Source organism: Elaeis guineensis, chromosome 9 (genome assembly GCF_000442705.2).
Source record: "Elaeis guineensis isolate ETL-2024a chromosome 9, EG11, whole genome shotgun sequence".
NCBI classification, from domain to species: domain Eukaryota; kingdom Viridiplantae; phylum Streptophyta; class Magnoliopsida; order Arecales; family Arecaceae; genus Elaeis; species Elaeis guineensis.
In genome coordinates this window covers 11,446,430-11,461,663 of record NC_026001.2, presented here as the reverse complement: position 1 = coordinate 11,461,663, position 15,234 = coordinate 11,446,430, and the positions used below count along the sequence as shown (strand labels likewise).

Sequence of the window (15,234 nt, the reverse complement as noted above, 5' to 3'; positions counted from 1 at the left end):
TTTTTTGAGATCCGCAGGGGCCAATCCCTGTCTGTTTCTAGCCTATACGCCTCCCATCGTCAGGAGACTGATTTCTACTATAATTGAAACCCCTCCCCTTGATCCAAGTGGCAAGAGTTATGCTATCTATGCAAGTGCTCTATGATGACACATGTCCTATACATGCATGCTTAAATCATAGATATGTACTTAGGCGTAAATATTGAATAGTTATGGTATGAGATGAAGAGAGAGGTAGTGGAAGGTTGCACACATTGCACCATGCCATCAATATTGCTTTTGAAAATCTACTATGTTGGATGTTACTTTCTTCTTCTTTGCATGGGTGGGTGCGCGTGTTTTTTGTGTGAGAGAGAGAGAGAGAATCCAATGCTCATATATTGTCTCAATAGTATTTCTAAAGCTTGTTCCAAACATAAACTTTCACCTAAGATAAAAAGAAAGGGTTCATTATATTTTTGATCACTGACCTATAAAAGATTGTAATAAAATAATCATTGATCTATAACATGTAATAAAATGATCATCGATCAATTTCAGTTTTATAACAAAATGATCACCGACCTATAATATATAACAAAATGACCATCGATCAATTTCAATTTTTTATAACAAAATGATCACTCTAATTAATTTCATCCGTTAGGCTAAAAATATAACAGAGTGATCATTTTGTTATAAAATTGAAATTGATCGATGACTATTTTGTTCTATATTATAGGTGAGTGATCATTTTGTTATAAAATTGAAATTTATCGATGACCATTTTGTTATATATTTATAGATCAATGATTATTTTGTTACAATTTTTTATAGATCAGTAATTCAAAAAATAATTAATCTCGAAAGAAATAAGAATCGATAGAAATTGCACTCTTTGTTTCTCTTCCTTGTGTTCTATATTTTTATGCGCATAAGTGATTTTTATACATGCTCTACATTATGTTCACAAAGTTTGCATTCCAAAGGCACGCACATCTTTGCATGGATGTTCTAAAGTACGTACTCTTGAGACATCAATCGTTCTTGATTGTGCACCACTTGGGGGCATCATGGGACACCATACAGTGTGATGATGATCCATACATTGCACATACCTTATTATGTACAACCATAAAACGTCATAGCGAGGAAACTGCTGAGCAATGAATTCAAAGTATATGCTTGCTCCGTCCTTGTCAAAGTGATCGGAGTGAGGACCACTGCTTTCTTGGAGGTGAGCAGGTCTTCTCTTTCAACTACTCTCATCAGGTCCATGTATTAAAATCTTTGCTCCTGTGGTGAGAATTTCTATCTTGGAAAGTAATCCAAATGTAGAATTGAATCCAAATTATAGTCGATGGGCATAAAGTCTTATAATTCCTGACCTAATCTTCACATGGAGATATAATGAGGGGAGACCAGAAGATGACTTCCTCCTGCTTTTCTTGAGAGCATTTAATTATATTTGAGTCCATTTCTTTATATATATAAGTATAGATGCAATCAACGTCAAGAAAGTTAGCCCCATTTCACTTGTTTACCCGTACGTAGAATAAATGCTGAACCACTACTCTCTCTGTATATGTGTATGTGGCTGAGGCTTTGGACCACAGATCCTCTACTTTTCTCCTTTTACTATGATTTAACTTTCCCATTACATTCTTTTATTACCCTCTCGTACTTCTTTTTGCTTCTAATTTTTCTTTCTTACCATCTCTTTGATTCAATTCTCTTCTTAGATGGCTACAGTTACTTTTGTATCAGTAGCTAGATTGCATATTATGCGGGACTTGGTCTTGGGGATGACCAATGTGGAGAAAGAATATAGTTGATTCCAATAACCCCTCCTTATTTATTACACGTTTGGAGATATTATGCTGTTTGAGTGCCAGCGATCTCTCCTGGTTGCTCTATGGGCATTTAGGATATTAGAGGTATATTCCCTCCATATGAAACTTCCATGATGGTACTATGGTAAAATCCAATCTACCTTGCTAGCTAAAAATCTTTGCATATTATTAGTAAAAGATGCTAAATCTTTTTGTCTTTTTTTTTCAGTACCTTTCAATTTTTTTTTTTTTCTAATTGCAGTTGAAAGGAATTTGCATCTCCATGCAATAAACATGAGAGAGTATATAAAGCTTAAAAAGCCTAGAGAAAAAAAATAAAATAAAGCCCAGAAACATCTCTCTCTCCTTCTCTCCTCTCCTCTCTCTCTACTTGTGTAGCACAACCAAATCTAATTGAATTTAAGATTGTTGTGCTTCAAAATAGAAACTTTGTATATCACAAATATTATTTTCAAGAAAAAATAAAATAAAATAAATATTTATATGTGTGTGTACTGTAAATTATCATTATCTGATTTATTTCCAGATCCAAAGCAAATTTCGTTTGCTAATTATAAGATTTTTAGGGCACATCTCTGCATGGGCATATGCCATGTGGTGGAGCCCCACAACAAATCTCTTATTTATGCCTTCCATCTCTTTGCATCCACTTGCTAAACTTGTCATATCTTCACTCACTATATCATAAGATTTTGGACATTATTTTTGAAGAGCCTAAATTTCTCAAAACATACTTGGATGTTAACAACTGTGATGATATTCTGCTAGATATATACACATACCAAATGACAGAGCTAGGCTATCAAATTCTAATAATATATTGTTTTTATTCACCTTGCCTAGCACATACAACTTGACACTGTCTACTTAGAGATAAGTTACTTTTTGTCCACATTCAGGTGAAATTTTAAGTATTTTGATTCTGTAAGTCATACAGTTTCTGTCTCACATTGAGTCATGGTATTCTACAAATTTAAGTTCTAGGTCCATAATTTGGCCTGGATCCTATCAGCAGTTGGCTGCCAGTACTCACTGTGTTCCTCCAAAAATATCCATTATTAAACTTGGAATTAATCTGCATGAGCCTTCCTCTTCCATGAACAACAATAGTTCAATTAATTCTTCTTCTAAAGATAAACCAAGAGAAATGACCTCATTCAAAATTGCATGTTTGTCCTTGCAATGTACATTGACTTATCACATGCATTAAAACCCTCACTAAGTTCTATTTATTTTTAGAGGGCTTCTCATGAAATGATAACCAAACCTTAGAATATCAATATATATAGCGCACTTTTCTCTCAAAAGTTGATATTGATCTTCTAGTTTATCACAAAAGAGGTGATGTCTACGCTAAATGATTGATGGAAGCAGGAATGCAACCAAACCAGATGGCACTTCTAACCTCATGCATGCAAGACATGGCCATAGTTAATTTCATGTTAAGAAGGGTCCACAAGCCAATCAACTTCATAAACATTCTATGCAACATGACTAAAAGATCTGATAGCTTGAGGCATCTTTGAGAGCATTTCCAAACTGGGGAGATGAAATAGTTAGGCTTACAATGAACAGTCTCCCACCAGTCTTTTAACAGGGTTTCGTTTTCCCATGACACATCACGTCAAGTAAGGCATGCCTAATCTTTCATGTGCAAGGTTGAAGACATCAACAGTGGACCTTTTGTGAGGTCATTTAAATTTCTATTCCAACTTTTCTACCAATAACTTTTAACCAAACATGCCTCTCCAACGAAGGAAAGCAAATACCTTTCTCAAAATTAAAGACAAAGGAAAACAAATATAGTTGGTGAAATTGCATATAGGTGGAGCATCTTTGTGACGATTCAAGATTTCATCCACAATGGTCAAACGAAAGCTGTTATTTGAATTTCTTGACTTTGTATAAATATCCAATATCTTTCTAATACATAATTGATGTGGAACTAAATACATACTTATACTGATTTTCACATATTCTTTATTTAAGTTTTAGCATTCTCACCAGATTAAAAGTCTAAATCTAATCAAATTTAATCTCAAAAATTACAATTGGCTTCAGGTCCATCTTAAAAACATCTAGTTGTAGTGTTCCATAGTCTACAGAGACTATATATAGGACGAATCTGTTCTGTAACTATTTATGATAACTTAAGATCTTATCTAAAAAAATTAGTTAGAAAATATTATTTAAATTTTTTGATCCTATATAAATACCTAAGATCATACCCATATGCAACCGATGTAGAAACAAACAAGTATGTGTATAGATCCTCATGACTTCTTGACTGATTGAGCCACTAATAAGGTTTGTATATTGGAAAAGGATGTCAAACAACTGAGTAAGTTAAAGCTGATTGGCTATAATTTGAGCTATTAGAAACCAATTATGTTGGTAATAAAATTATTAAAAAAAGATTGTAATAGCATATCACACATGTTTGGCCACAAAACCTTTTCTCATTGGATGGTAGGGTGCATGATATGTCACACATTATAATTAGTGTCACACCGCAGTAATGCTGATGACCGTCATTTAACAATTACACCAACCACTCTAGTGTTGTTTCATGATGTTTTATGCAATAACTAAAATAATCTAAAACGCAGAAGAAGCCAATCAAACGAGAGTATGTTACCATACTATTGTAGCCCACGATGCTTTTGGTTAGGTACATCTCTGTGGTGGAAGAAGGGAAGTAAAACTTGGTAATGTATTTCTACTTATGAAGAAGAGAGGATACATATTAACACCCTATTCTTTGCTTTATTGCTATTTTGATTTCAACCATTACCCATTATATTCTATGTTTGGTCTCATTTAGGCTAGTTTTTAGATGCAGTTATCTCTATTTCGCACAGAACTTGTTCTGATACTCAGTTATATTAGTTTTGTACACAGATACGCCTAAGTACATACAAAATAGTCATTGAAACTTAGGCATGAATTTCTAGTCAAGGAACTAAAGATAACATGGCGATCGATCAGGGGTGCACCTTAATTTCCCCATGGAACCTTATACATATTACATGGCCCTTTGTTTATCCAACATATGTCTCTCAGTACCAGAGGTTAATTACTGAAGGTATTATTGAAAATATATCCAGATTTTGTGTGCGCTAAGATATAAGTGGTCATGTGTAGGATTAAAAATATGTAATTAGAACCTGCTTGAGCTTGCCAAAACCGAATTTTCGCTGCAGTATAATCCCACCATCTCATCCACTCAACCATCCCACAATGAGAGAGGTAGTCACTTCCATTTCTAAGCATAGCTAGGCAGCCTCTGGCCCTTGAACAAGCCATTGGGGGACACAGCACCAAAGAATGAAAACGCCAGTTGCGGTCCCAAGAAATTGCACAGAATCCCAAGGGAGAAAGCAAAAGTCCTGCACCAAACCAAGGATTTTTGTGCATCATACGTAAGGATAAGACGGGTTCTACCGTCACACTTTACTCCTAGCCAAGAGGTAGACTAAGGGACAAAAGAATATATTGGTAGCTTCACTGACCTCCCCCGGCTGCAGTGATGAGAGGCAGCATGTTTAATGACATAAAACGTTCATTTGAGACAGAAGATTCCTGTGCCACCATCACAAGCTACGAGCTACACTGACTTCGGTGCCAAATGCCATCAAAATAGTTTGGATTTTTTAAAGTATGGCTACGCAAAACTCAATGTTTGTGTAGTTTTATTGGCATCATAAGTTATTCCTATATTTATTTGGCTCCAAGCCTTAGAATAAAATAATTTAGATCGATGGAGCATGAAGAAGGTTTTATGCTGAAAAATAGCTCCTCGCAGCATTTTTTTTTTTTCTTGAAATTGCAAAGCTCACGCAGGGAAGATTGACCAAAATAACCATTTGTTTCTTATCCTTTTTTTCCCTCAAAAATACAATACTGGATCATCTAGCTTTATTCCCAAACCAAATGATGTCAAAATCAAGATCAATGAGAATGTCTTGTTACTTTTTACTAAACCTGTTTTGTGAACCATTAGTAAATCGTAAGAAATGGATAAAAAAAATTTTCTAAGCCCTGTTTTTCATAAGATTTGTTCGAGAAATAATTGGGTTTTATGATCATCTGGTTTAAGAAAAGCTAGCATACTTCTAAACAGCAAACATCACCAAGATCACTCGATGTGCCAAGTAAACTCCCTGAGGAGTCCACATTTAAATCAACATAAATGTCCAGAATCTGTTGGTATCCCTGTCCACCCATGGATCACAATTTCTCCTGCACTCAAGGTTGCCTTGGTTCATCGAGACCGACCAAAAGTGCGTTGCAGCTTGAATTGCATGAGGCTACAAGTGATACTGTTTTAAAGTGGCTGGATTTGTTCTAGTTGAATGGATGCATCTGCTGCTGATGCTGTAGCTTATATTTTTGCCAGTTGGTAACTGCAGCTGAGAAATGAAAGCTGGATTATATGTTAAATACAAACAGAAATAAAGTCAGTATAGGAGTTCACTAAGTAAAACATTTATCATTTTTTGCAATTCATATGAACTGAACTAATTTATTGCCTACTTCACAAAGTAAACAACTTGTCTGATGTTTGAGTTCCTAAAAAATGGCAACTTAACCAAGCATCTCCTAACAGACTTCGATTTCCAAACCTTTGGCTTTCCCATGCTATTTGAATGCGATAATCACAGGAAAGTAGGTTGACAGCATCTGAAACTTTCATAGCATTTCCCATCCATTTACCTTTGACATTCTTTTAGGATGTAATTCTTTTCACTGCTCATGAAAGTTCCTCCTCTGCATCAACATGTAATGTAGCTTCATCATCTCTCTTCTGTTTCTCATCCAATTCAGTTAAACATCATATTTCAGTGTTATAACTAACAGAATAAGAACACATGCAATAAATCAAGAAATAATTTGAATATAAGATAGAGGTCCATCCATAACAATTCAGGGCAATAGTGGCTTTATAATTTGCAGATTCTTGAAAAGGATGGATTCCAAAAGAAGCTACTTTGCAGTCTCTGTATTGACAATTGAGGCATGGTCTATAGTACTCTATAATTCCAAAACAAATCCACACCATAAATTCCGGATATCGGTAAAATAATTTCGATTGAAGCCTAAAGTTGTAAAGACCACAAGACTACACAACAGGATCGGACCGGAACAGCAACCAACATTCCACATCACTGGTACATAAGATGACCAACAACAGCTGATTGATGCAGATCTTTTCTACCATGCTTGATTCGGTAGGCGCATGGGTAAGGAATATACTAAATGCTGCCACTGGCCCTCAGCTGGCATCGAGAAAGTTATTCAGATGGCTAGAATCCAAAGGAGGCACTGATATATCCAAACAAAATTTATTCTAGGATAACTTTGTGGGCAGGCATATTTTGGAACAAAATCAGCATGGAATTGCAGCAATCCACTACAGGATACATCACAATGTCACATCATAGATCAGTGAGGTGGTTGTTTGCAAAGAACTGCAATCTGTGTCAGCAATGCAACTACTGGTGGATAGAATGTAAGGGAGAAGAAATTCTTCACGTAAGATAACAAAGAGAGCACTGGGGAAAGGCATAAAGGTGAGTGGACATAAATTAATGGTGTCTCTGACACCTTCCTTGGTCAAAAATTCCATTACATTGAAGCATAATGACTTATAGAATAACATCTCTTGGCCAAGTTTGGTTGCAGGATAGCAAATCCCAGGTTAGCCAATGCTAGAACCTAGCTAACACTCCAATAGTTTCTTTTCTTTCTTTCTTTCTTTCTTTTTTTCTGAGAGGAACCCTTCAATATTTTCTGGATTAATAATAACCCGTTTGGTTGAAGTTTGGGGATTAATAGTAACCCCTCTTTTTTTTTGAGAGGAAAAGAGAGGGCATGGGAGCAAAGGACAAGTGAGATTCAGCCCTCCAGGGTGAAATAATATTAACCCAGTTAACTCGCTTTTGACTTCTATTCTACTAAAAAAGAAGATGTTTTTGGGGTTCTCAGGATAATCCGCTTCTAATCCCGGATATCTTGCAACCAAATACTACCCTCTAGGCTCACTAGCAGTCCCCAAAAACTAAAATAATAAAAATTTAACAAAATAAGATCCAACATCATTCAAATAGAGGCCCATGCACTTGACATGGTTGCAGCATCTTCATAGGCATCCATCAAAGGTCAAAGGCCAAATCAATTTTGTATGACAATATGCGCAATTCTTGGGGTCCATATCTTCTCCTTTCTAAAGGCACCTCCACCATGCTAAAAGGCTAAAACATCTCTTTTTCCACCTTAAGTGACCACAGTTTGTAAGGAAAGCAAAACCTTTGTCAAAGCAGCTTGTACAGGGAAAAACTCAAGAATCCTAGTCATGAAGAATGTTACACCCACTGTGGTTTAAAGGACTGAAGGTTAGTGTAATCCATATCAAACATGGTAATGAGTGAGCTGCTGCAATGGCGAACAAGAAAATATCTAATTGTGGTTCCAAATAGACTAAAATTTAGAGGGGCAGATGCGAGACAAAAGTATAGACAATAACAGAAATAATGTGGAAGCAAAAATTAAACCAACCAACAAGGGTATTAGGTTCATCAAATAGAAATCATTGAAGCTGCTACCGTACTATGCTAGACCTGAGCAAGAAACTTGAGAAAAGTTGGATAGCATAAAGCAACACTAAAAGAAACATATTTTTGCAATTAAAACATTGAACAAAATGTATCAATATTCCAATAGAAAACCACCAATGGTGAACTAAAACAACCCAGATTCTGTATCTGAAATATACCTCCTCAAACCATATAAAACCTTTTGAACATCATGCTGCTACTCTACCTCTGTTCATCACTGTCAGCACAGTTTTTATCTTTGAAAACACCATAAACAATAACATCTTTGACCGTCATTAATATGCCAGTATTATTTTCCTCAATACCTCAAATTCCTTTAGAACCGACTGCAATTATTGAATGCTATAGAAGCACAACAGAGATCATCGTGAGCCAAAACAGAAGGCCTCACAATGTGATCTAAACTAAAGTTATTCCATCTTCCACGGCAGCATCAAAGTCGCTGAATGCTGGCTTGAGATTCCTAATCAAAATATTTGATGAAAATGGAGAACACAGCACCTGCAGAGAGCCAGTTCACAGGGCAGCTGCTGCCCTGCTTAACTAGCACCTCCATGGTACCTTCATCAGTACCTGACAGCAAATAGAGTTTACTGCACCATATCTGCATGCTTTCTATAGTCCACGAAGTCGAAAACCTAAAAGCAAAGCATCATCATGAAAAGATAGCTGCAAAATATTGGGGATGAGAGATCAAAGTATCCCAAAGGAACATTGGTAGCAGAAATGGCATTTTACCATCACTTATTAAGCCACATGCACCACATACTCAGATTATCACCTCTATTTTCTTTAAGAATTGTCATAACTTTGCCTTAGACAAAACCTAGTTCCCTTGCAAAGTAAGTTGTCCAAGAACCACAATGATTTGTATGTCTATAATAGCATATCATCAGCTAAGCGAATTATACCCATTCATCAATTACTATTGAATCAATCACAACAAAATCATGCACTTGAGTGTGTATATGGGGCAAAGGGAGAGAACAAATATCACCTTCTCTTTTTGAGAACCACCATGTCACTATCATACAAATGGCATTACCAGCACTAGGTCCAACACCACATGCACATATAAAACCACATCAATCACCCACCAGAGTGCAGCAATTGATGCATATATCTAAATGATGCAAGCAAACCAATGAGGACTGTATCCACTTATCTTGACCATCAGATGGCTAATTTCCAAACTAAAGATGATAGTTCAGCTTTATCTTACATATATAGTCCTAAATAACAATCACTTGAAGCACTTGGCATCTAATAAGCTTCACCCTCAAAGGTTCCTGGTCGTCAATCATTGCATTGACCTGCTCCTTCTAGGCTTCATTAGATATATCCACCTTAGTCCACTCATACATCTCCATATCATAGCATTCGTCGAGCACAAACTGAGGGATCTCCTGCCCATGGAAGAGCTACGATCCCTTTACTTTGAATGGTGGCTCTGTTCCAATTACAAGCATCTTTCCAAATGCATACTTGCGGCCAAGGTCCATGCGCTGCAGGACTCCACTCACCTTGTTTAGAATCACAAATGAGACTGTGTTCTCATCATTGTACTAACAGAACCACAGAGAATAACCCTCAGAATCATACGTATCCCAGAATCCTGAAATTTTAGAAAGATAAATCCTTCAAGAAGGTATAGGTGTGGCACAGAAAATAAGCGTACGAAGAAGCCCAAATAGATGAAATACATAACAGGCCAATCATGACAAAACTATTTTTAAGAAAACAATGATAAAAAAAAATACTATATAGCACAAAAAATGCAAAGTGCATGTGAAAGTATTTTAAAGTACGATATCGCTCAACAACCTTAAAAAGTAACATTCTGGAATTGCTGCACACAAATGAATGGGATAAGAAATCTGAATGGATGATACTAGAAAGAGAAAACAGGGAATCTGGATGATGATCTATTGCAACAAAAATATATGCCTTAAATGGAGGGGCAGGATGCTGATTAGAGGATATAAAGCATGGAATTAAGCTCTTGATGAGAACAATTTGCAGACAGAAAGAAGGCATTAAGTTCTGATGCAATAAACATACACTGAACTCTCAATAATGAGCATATGATATAACCAGACCAAAATGTGCAAGAAAACTTGATTCCAATAACTTATGGAAACTTAAATATCAAATAAATTATGTTGAACCAGGAGGCAGATGGTTTTCATATAACTGATGCCAAATGCTATTCAGAAGAAAATCAAGGATGAAACCCACAAAAATCTACTGGATTTCTGCGCCAGAATAATAACCCGCACATGCAACAAAATAAAGTATCTACAGATAAAGTAGTTATTTCAAAATTAAAAGAAAAACTAGGTGTCTAGCAGAAGTATACTAGCTTTAGTCCCATCAATAATTTCAAACAGAAAAAGCACTACTATTTAGATAAAATGGTTATGTTCTGGAACTGGAGCAAGGGGAGTGTCAAAACTGAGAAGGCTGATCAAAGAAAGGCCACCAAGATCATCTCACCTCTAACAAAATGTTCAACCAAAGTTGGCCAAAACAGACACCAAAATCAAAATTTTAAATCTTGTAGGAATTGTATCAAATAAATCAGCAGTAAGATACTATTATTTGCGAGCACAAAATAAGTTTTCAGTCACCAATAAGCAACGGTACTTTTTCCTATAAAATAAATTCTTGACACTTGAAATGCACAATTCAGAGAAATAGAACAAAGATGGAATGCCTTTTATTGCAACCTCATGGAAATTAGTCTTGGTATTTGAATAGAGTCTCTTCCAGTCATCCAACACCATCTTATTTGGAGGCAACAGATCAAGAGGATTCTTTGGTTTGGGCTTGGTTGCCTCCTCTTCAGGCTGCTTCACTTTAGGCTTGGGCTTTGGTGCCTCCTCTTTTTGACTTCTTTTTCTGCTTTCTTTTGCTTTGGCTCTTTGGGCCGACCAGATTTCTGCTCCACATGTGGAACAGCCTCTGTCTGCTTGGGTTCATCCATTAGCTTACAAAAGTTGGCCGGTCAGCCATTGTCCAGTAATGCCTTTCAACATGAGGAAATTTTGAAGTAAAGGCCTTAGTCATGATCCAATCAAATCCCAGTGCCAAGTTACATGTCATTATGATATCTGCCAGGGTCACAAAGTCTCCCACTAAATAAGTGTTTGCAGCAAGATGAGAGTTCAGGGCTCCAAGTGCCATTACATGCTATTGCATTACTCTCAAAAATAGGGCCATCAGGTGTCTCCAATACAGGGACTTGCATGGTGAAAGATCGGACAGTCCATCTTAAGATACAAGGAAGCTTATTATACCATTACGTGCTATTGCATTACTCTCAAAAATAGGGCCATCAGGTGTCTCCAATATCGGGACTTGCATGCTGAAAGATCAGACAATCCATCTTAAGATATTCAGGTGTTTTATTTGAAAAACCCATCTCAAAATTCTTAACTAGCTCAAGGCTGCACGCCACTATATTCTGCCGCAATGAGTGCCTTGAATGTGTTTTTGTTTTTGCTTCCAGAATGCAGCACCTAAAAGTAAAGATACCATCAACACAAGTCCATTTACAGAGGCTTATTGACATGCCAAAGTTCCACAAATGACAATTTCTACCATAATACCTAAAGGCCATGTTGTTTAAGAGCACCATAAAGTTTAAGTTGACTATCTTGTCCTAGAAGAATTTTATAGATATAGGGAAATGAATAATCTATTTCTTTCTGAAAGGTAAAAACAAGTTAATGGAAACTCAGATAGTTACCCAAGAGGTTCAAAATGATAAACCGAAAAGCATGAACATGTGCATGATTTTGGGAGGAATGTTCAAACATCACTGTCATTGCCAAAGAACACCCATCTGTGTGAAACACAAGGAAGAACATGACTCATCCAGCTTCCAGGTTAAGGATGACTCTTGAGCATAGCATATGCTCTCGAATGATGTTTAAAGAAGATTGGCAAAGATTTGATAGAATTTCTGGTTGATGGAATGCAAACTCCTCTCAACCCCACCAGTGTGCTTCTTGATAGATGATGTACTTGGACATGCTCACTCAATTGCTCTTTAGAAATCCAAAACTTCTTAACTTTTTTTCAAAAAAAAAAAAAAAAAGAAGAAAAAAGCGCGGTTGGCTTTTTAAATTTTTAACTGTGGTTGGCTTTAATGTGACAAAATGAAGAAGAGGGAAATTAGATGGTACTCATATACACGTAACTTTTGTCAAGTGATAGCTCTGGCCCATTCACTATAGAATGGCAGGTTGGAGGGGCAAGACATTTGGCATCCTTGAGAGGACAAGTGAACAAAAGTCCTTCCTTTTACAACGCCAATGGGGCTCTTCTAGGGGAAATAAGTTTTGAAGGGATTCTTGACCTTGTAGTAGTCGTTAATCTTAAGATATAGGACTTTCAAGTGTCACGGCTTTAAAGACTAACAAGTAGACTAGACATTGTATTGCATTTTGCCAAAAAGATGAGCAATTTATATTTGATTGTTTCATTAAATATAATAAAATATTCGCAGACAGATTTTAAATCTAGAAGAACAAAATAAATCAATGACTTACAAGGCAGATTTGCACCACAATCTCTCTATACACTGCAAAGAATAATGGGAAGAAAGTAACTCGAAATTAAAAAAGAAATAGGTAACATATTCTTTTGCCAACAGCCTCCTGCTCCCTAACTTCAAGAAACACAAACATGCTATCTTCAAACTGTAACTAGAACAAGTATCTCACAATCTTTCTAAAAAGAAACTTGACATTTGCATTTGGTCATGTGGGTCTAATCAGTGAGAAAGATTTATTTAGAAACTTTAGCTGGGATGGCACCATCCAATTGACTGAATGATGGAAAACCCAAACATCACAGCCAGACTCCATTTATACAAAGAACTTGCCATACGATCCTTCTATTTTTTTAACAAACTACATTTTGTTGCCTCCATATTTTACAACTTATGCGAACATAGAGCTGTTACTAAAACCACCAATCCCACCAATAGCCTTACACTATCATAAGACCTAAACCCAAAACATCATTACCAAATAACACTCAAGTAACTATGATAAAAAGGAAAAAATTAAAATGACATAAAACTATCTAGCCACCCAGATTTGTAAAACCCTACCAACTTCACAAATAGTACGTCCACCTCTTATTCTCTTGATTTCCTCATTTTATGATATGTAACTGGCCATTTGGCATGTCTTCAACAAACAGTGACCCTAATTAAATGAAACACTACATGACCAGGAACAATGACCTCATCAGCAGTTAGAACTAGGGTTTATATCATGTAGCACATTTTTAGAACTAGGGTTTATATCATTTAGCACATTTTCTGAGCCAGGAATCTAGATGAGAATGCCATATCAACACCACAATCTTCAATTCAGAACATGCAAGGACCAACAATATGCATTAGGCACGGTGCACCACTAAATTACATGTTTTCTATTTTCTATGAGAAAAGCCCAAAGCCACATAGAGCCTCGAATACATATTATACAGAATAAGCCCAATATGTCTTCTAGGTCACCCACCGCACGAAATTAGATACTCAAAAAAAAAAAAAAAAAAAAACGAGGAAATAATTAGCCTCCCAACCAGATTCGGCATGATGAAGGACCAAGACTGCATGTTTGTCTAATAATTACAGAATCGGAGTACCGGAAATAACAATACTAACCGAGCTCGATGAAATTTTGTTCAGAAAAAGCCAAAAACCAGAAAAATCAATCTTCTTTACTTCAAACAGGTTATAGGCGCTTCCGTAACTCTGAACAAATCAAGAATTTTCCAGCAATAAAGCAACATGGGAAATGAAAGAGAAGAACAGTGGGGAAAGAGCCGGGGAACAAACCAACGCCATTGTCACGTCTCCTCCTCTTTGCTTTCGGATTTAAAATATGAAAAATTTATTAGATTTTTCGGATATATTTAATTAATTTTATTAATTAAAATAAAATTTTATATGATATCTAATTAACCTCATTGATCAAGTAGGATTAGTAAAGATGATATTAGTTCTAATCTAATCATTGTGTACAGCGAAATAAATAAATTTAAACTATCCAACCTATCACGTGAAAGAGCAAATCCAATATCAATATAAAACATCCCGATCTACGCATGAGAAAGGAATAGCTTAATAAGAAAAATAAATTTTCTATTTACCTTTACGTGGGTAGATGATCTCTAAAAATAATGATCGTGGATTTATTTTTTTCTCATAGCCACATAAGTACCTAGTCTCTATGGATATCCATATGGAGTAGAGGGTTGATCAGCAACTGACTGGCTCTTCGGAGTGCTAGCTCCTTTGCGAAACCTCTGCTTGATGGAAAATCCTTCTCAACTCCTTAAGAAGATCAGCAGGACAAGAGCTTCTTCAATATCTCTTTGTAGAAATCTAATTTTCAGCAAATAAGAGAGAGGAGAGAGATGCTCAGGTGTGGAGGAGAGGGAGAGGAATAGCTGGGCGGCAACCTAGGGGCTTGGGAGAGGAATCTTGGGCATGAGAACTCTTAAAACCCTTAATGCTATAGCCACTTATTTATAGGAGCAAAACCCTAAGTGGCTTCCCAAGCAAATAAGAAAAATTATCTCCTGCAAGAGCCCTTGATGGTTGGGATTCTTAGAAAGAGAACCCCATGTATGCCACCCCCTCTTAATGAGCCAAAAACATTCCTTTTTTGGGCCGGATGGCTAGGGTTTCTCAAACCCTGGTGTAGGTGGCCCAACTTGCCCGTTTTGACCTCTTGTTGTGGTGCCTAGGGTTTTATTCAAGA

General features: G+C 36.4%; 1 protein-coding gene across 1 annotated transcript; it reads right to left on the bottom strand.

Annotated features, from left to right (window-relative positions):
• Nucleotides 1-8,880: 8,880 nt before the first annotated feature.
• On the bottom strand, nucleotides 8,881-14,315 carry LOC105051650 (elongation factor 1-gamma 2). Its single transcript, XM_073242999.1, is given in 8 exon segments — nucleotides 8,881-10,064; nucleotides 11,179-11,331; nucleotides 11,334-11,443; nucleotides 11,446-11,824; nucleotides 11,826-11,897; nucleotides 11,899-11,970; nucleotides 14,133-14,222; nucleotides 14,307-14,315. Coding segments are annotated over 8 exon segments (966 nt in total). The 3' UTR covers nucleotides 8,881-9,983.
• Between the last annotated feature and the right edge of the window lie 919 nt (nucleotides 14,316-15,234).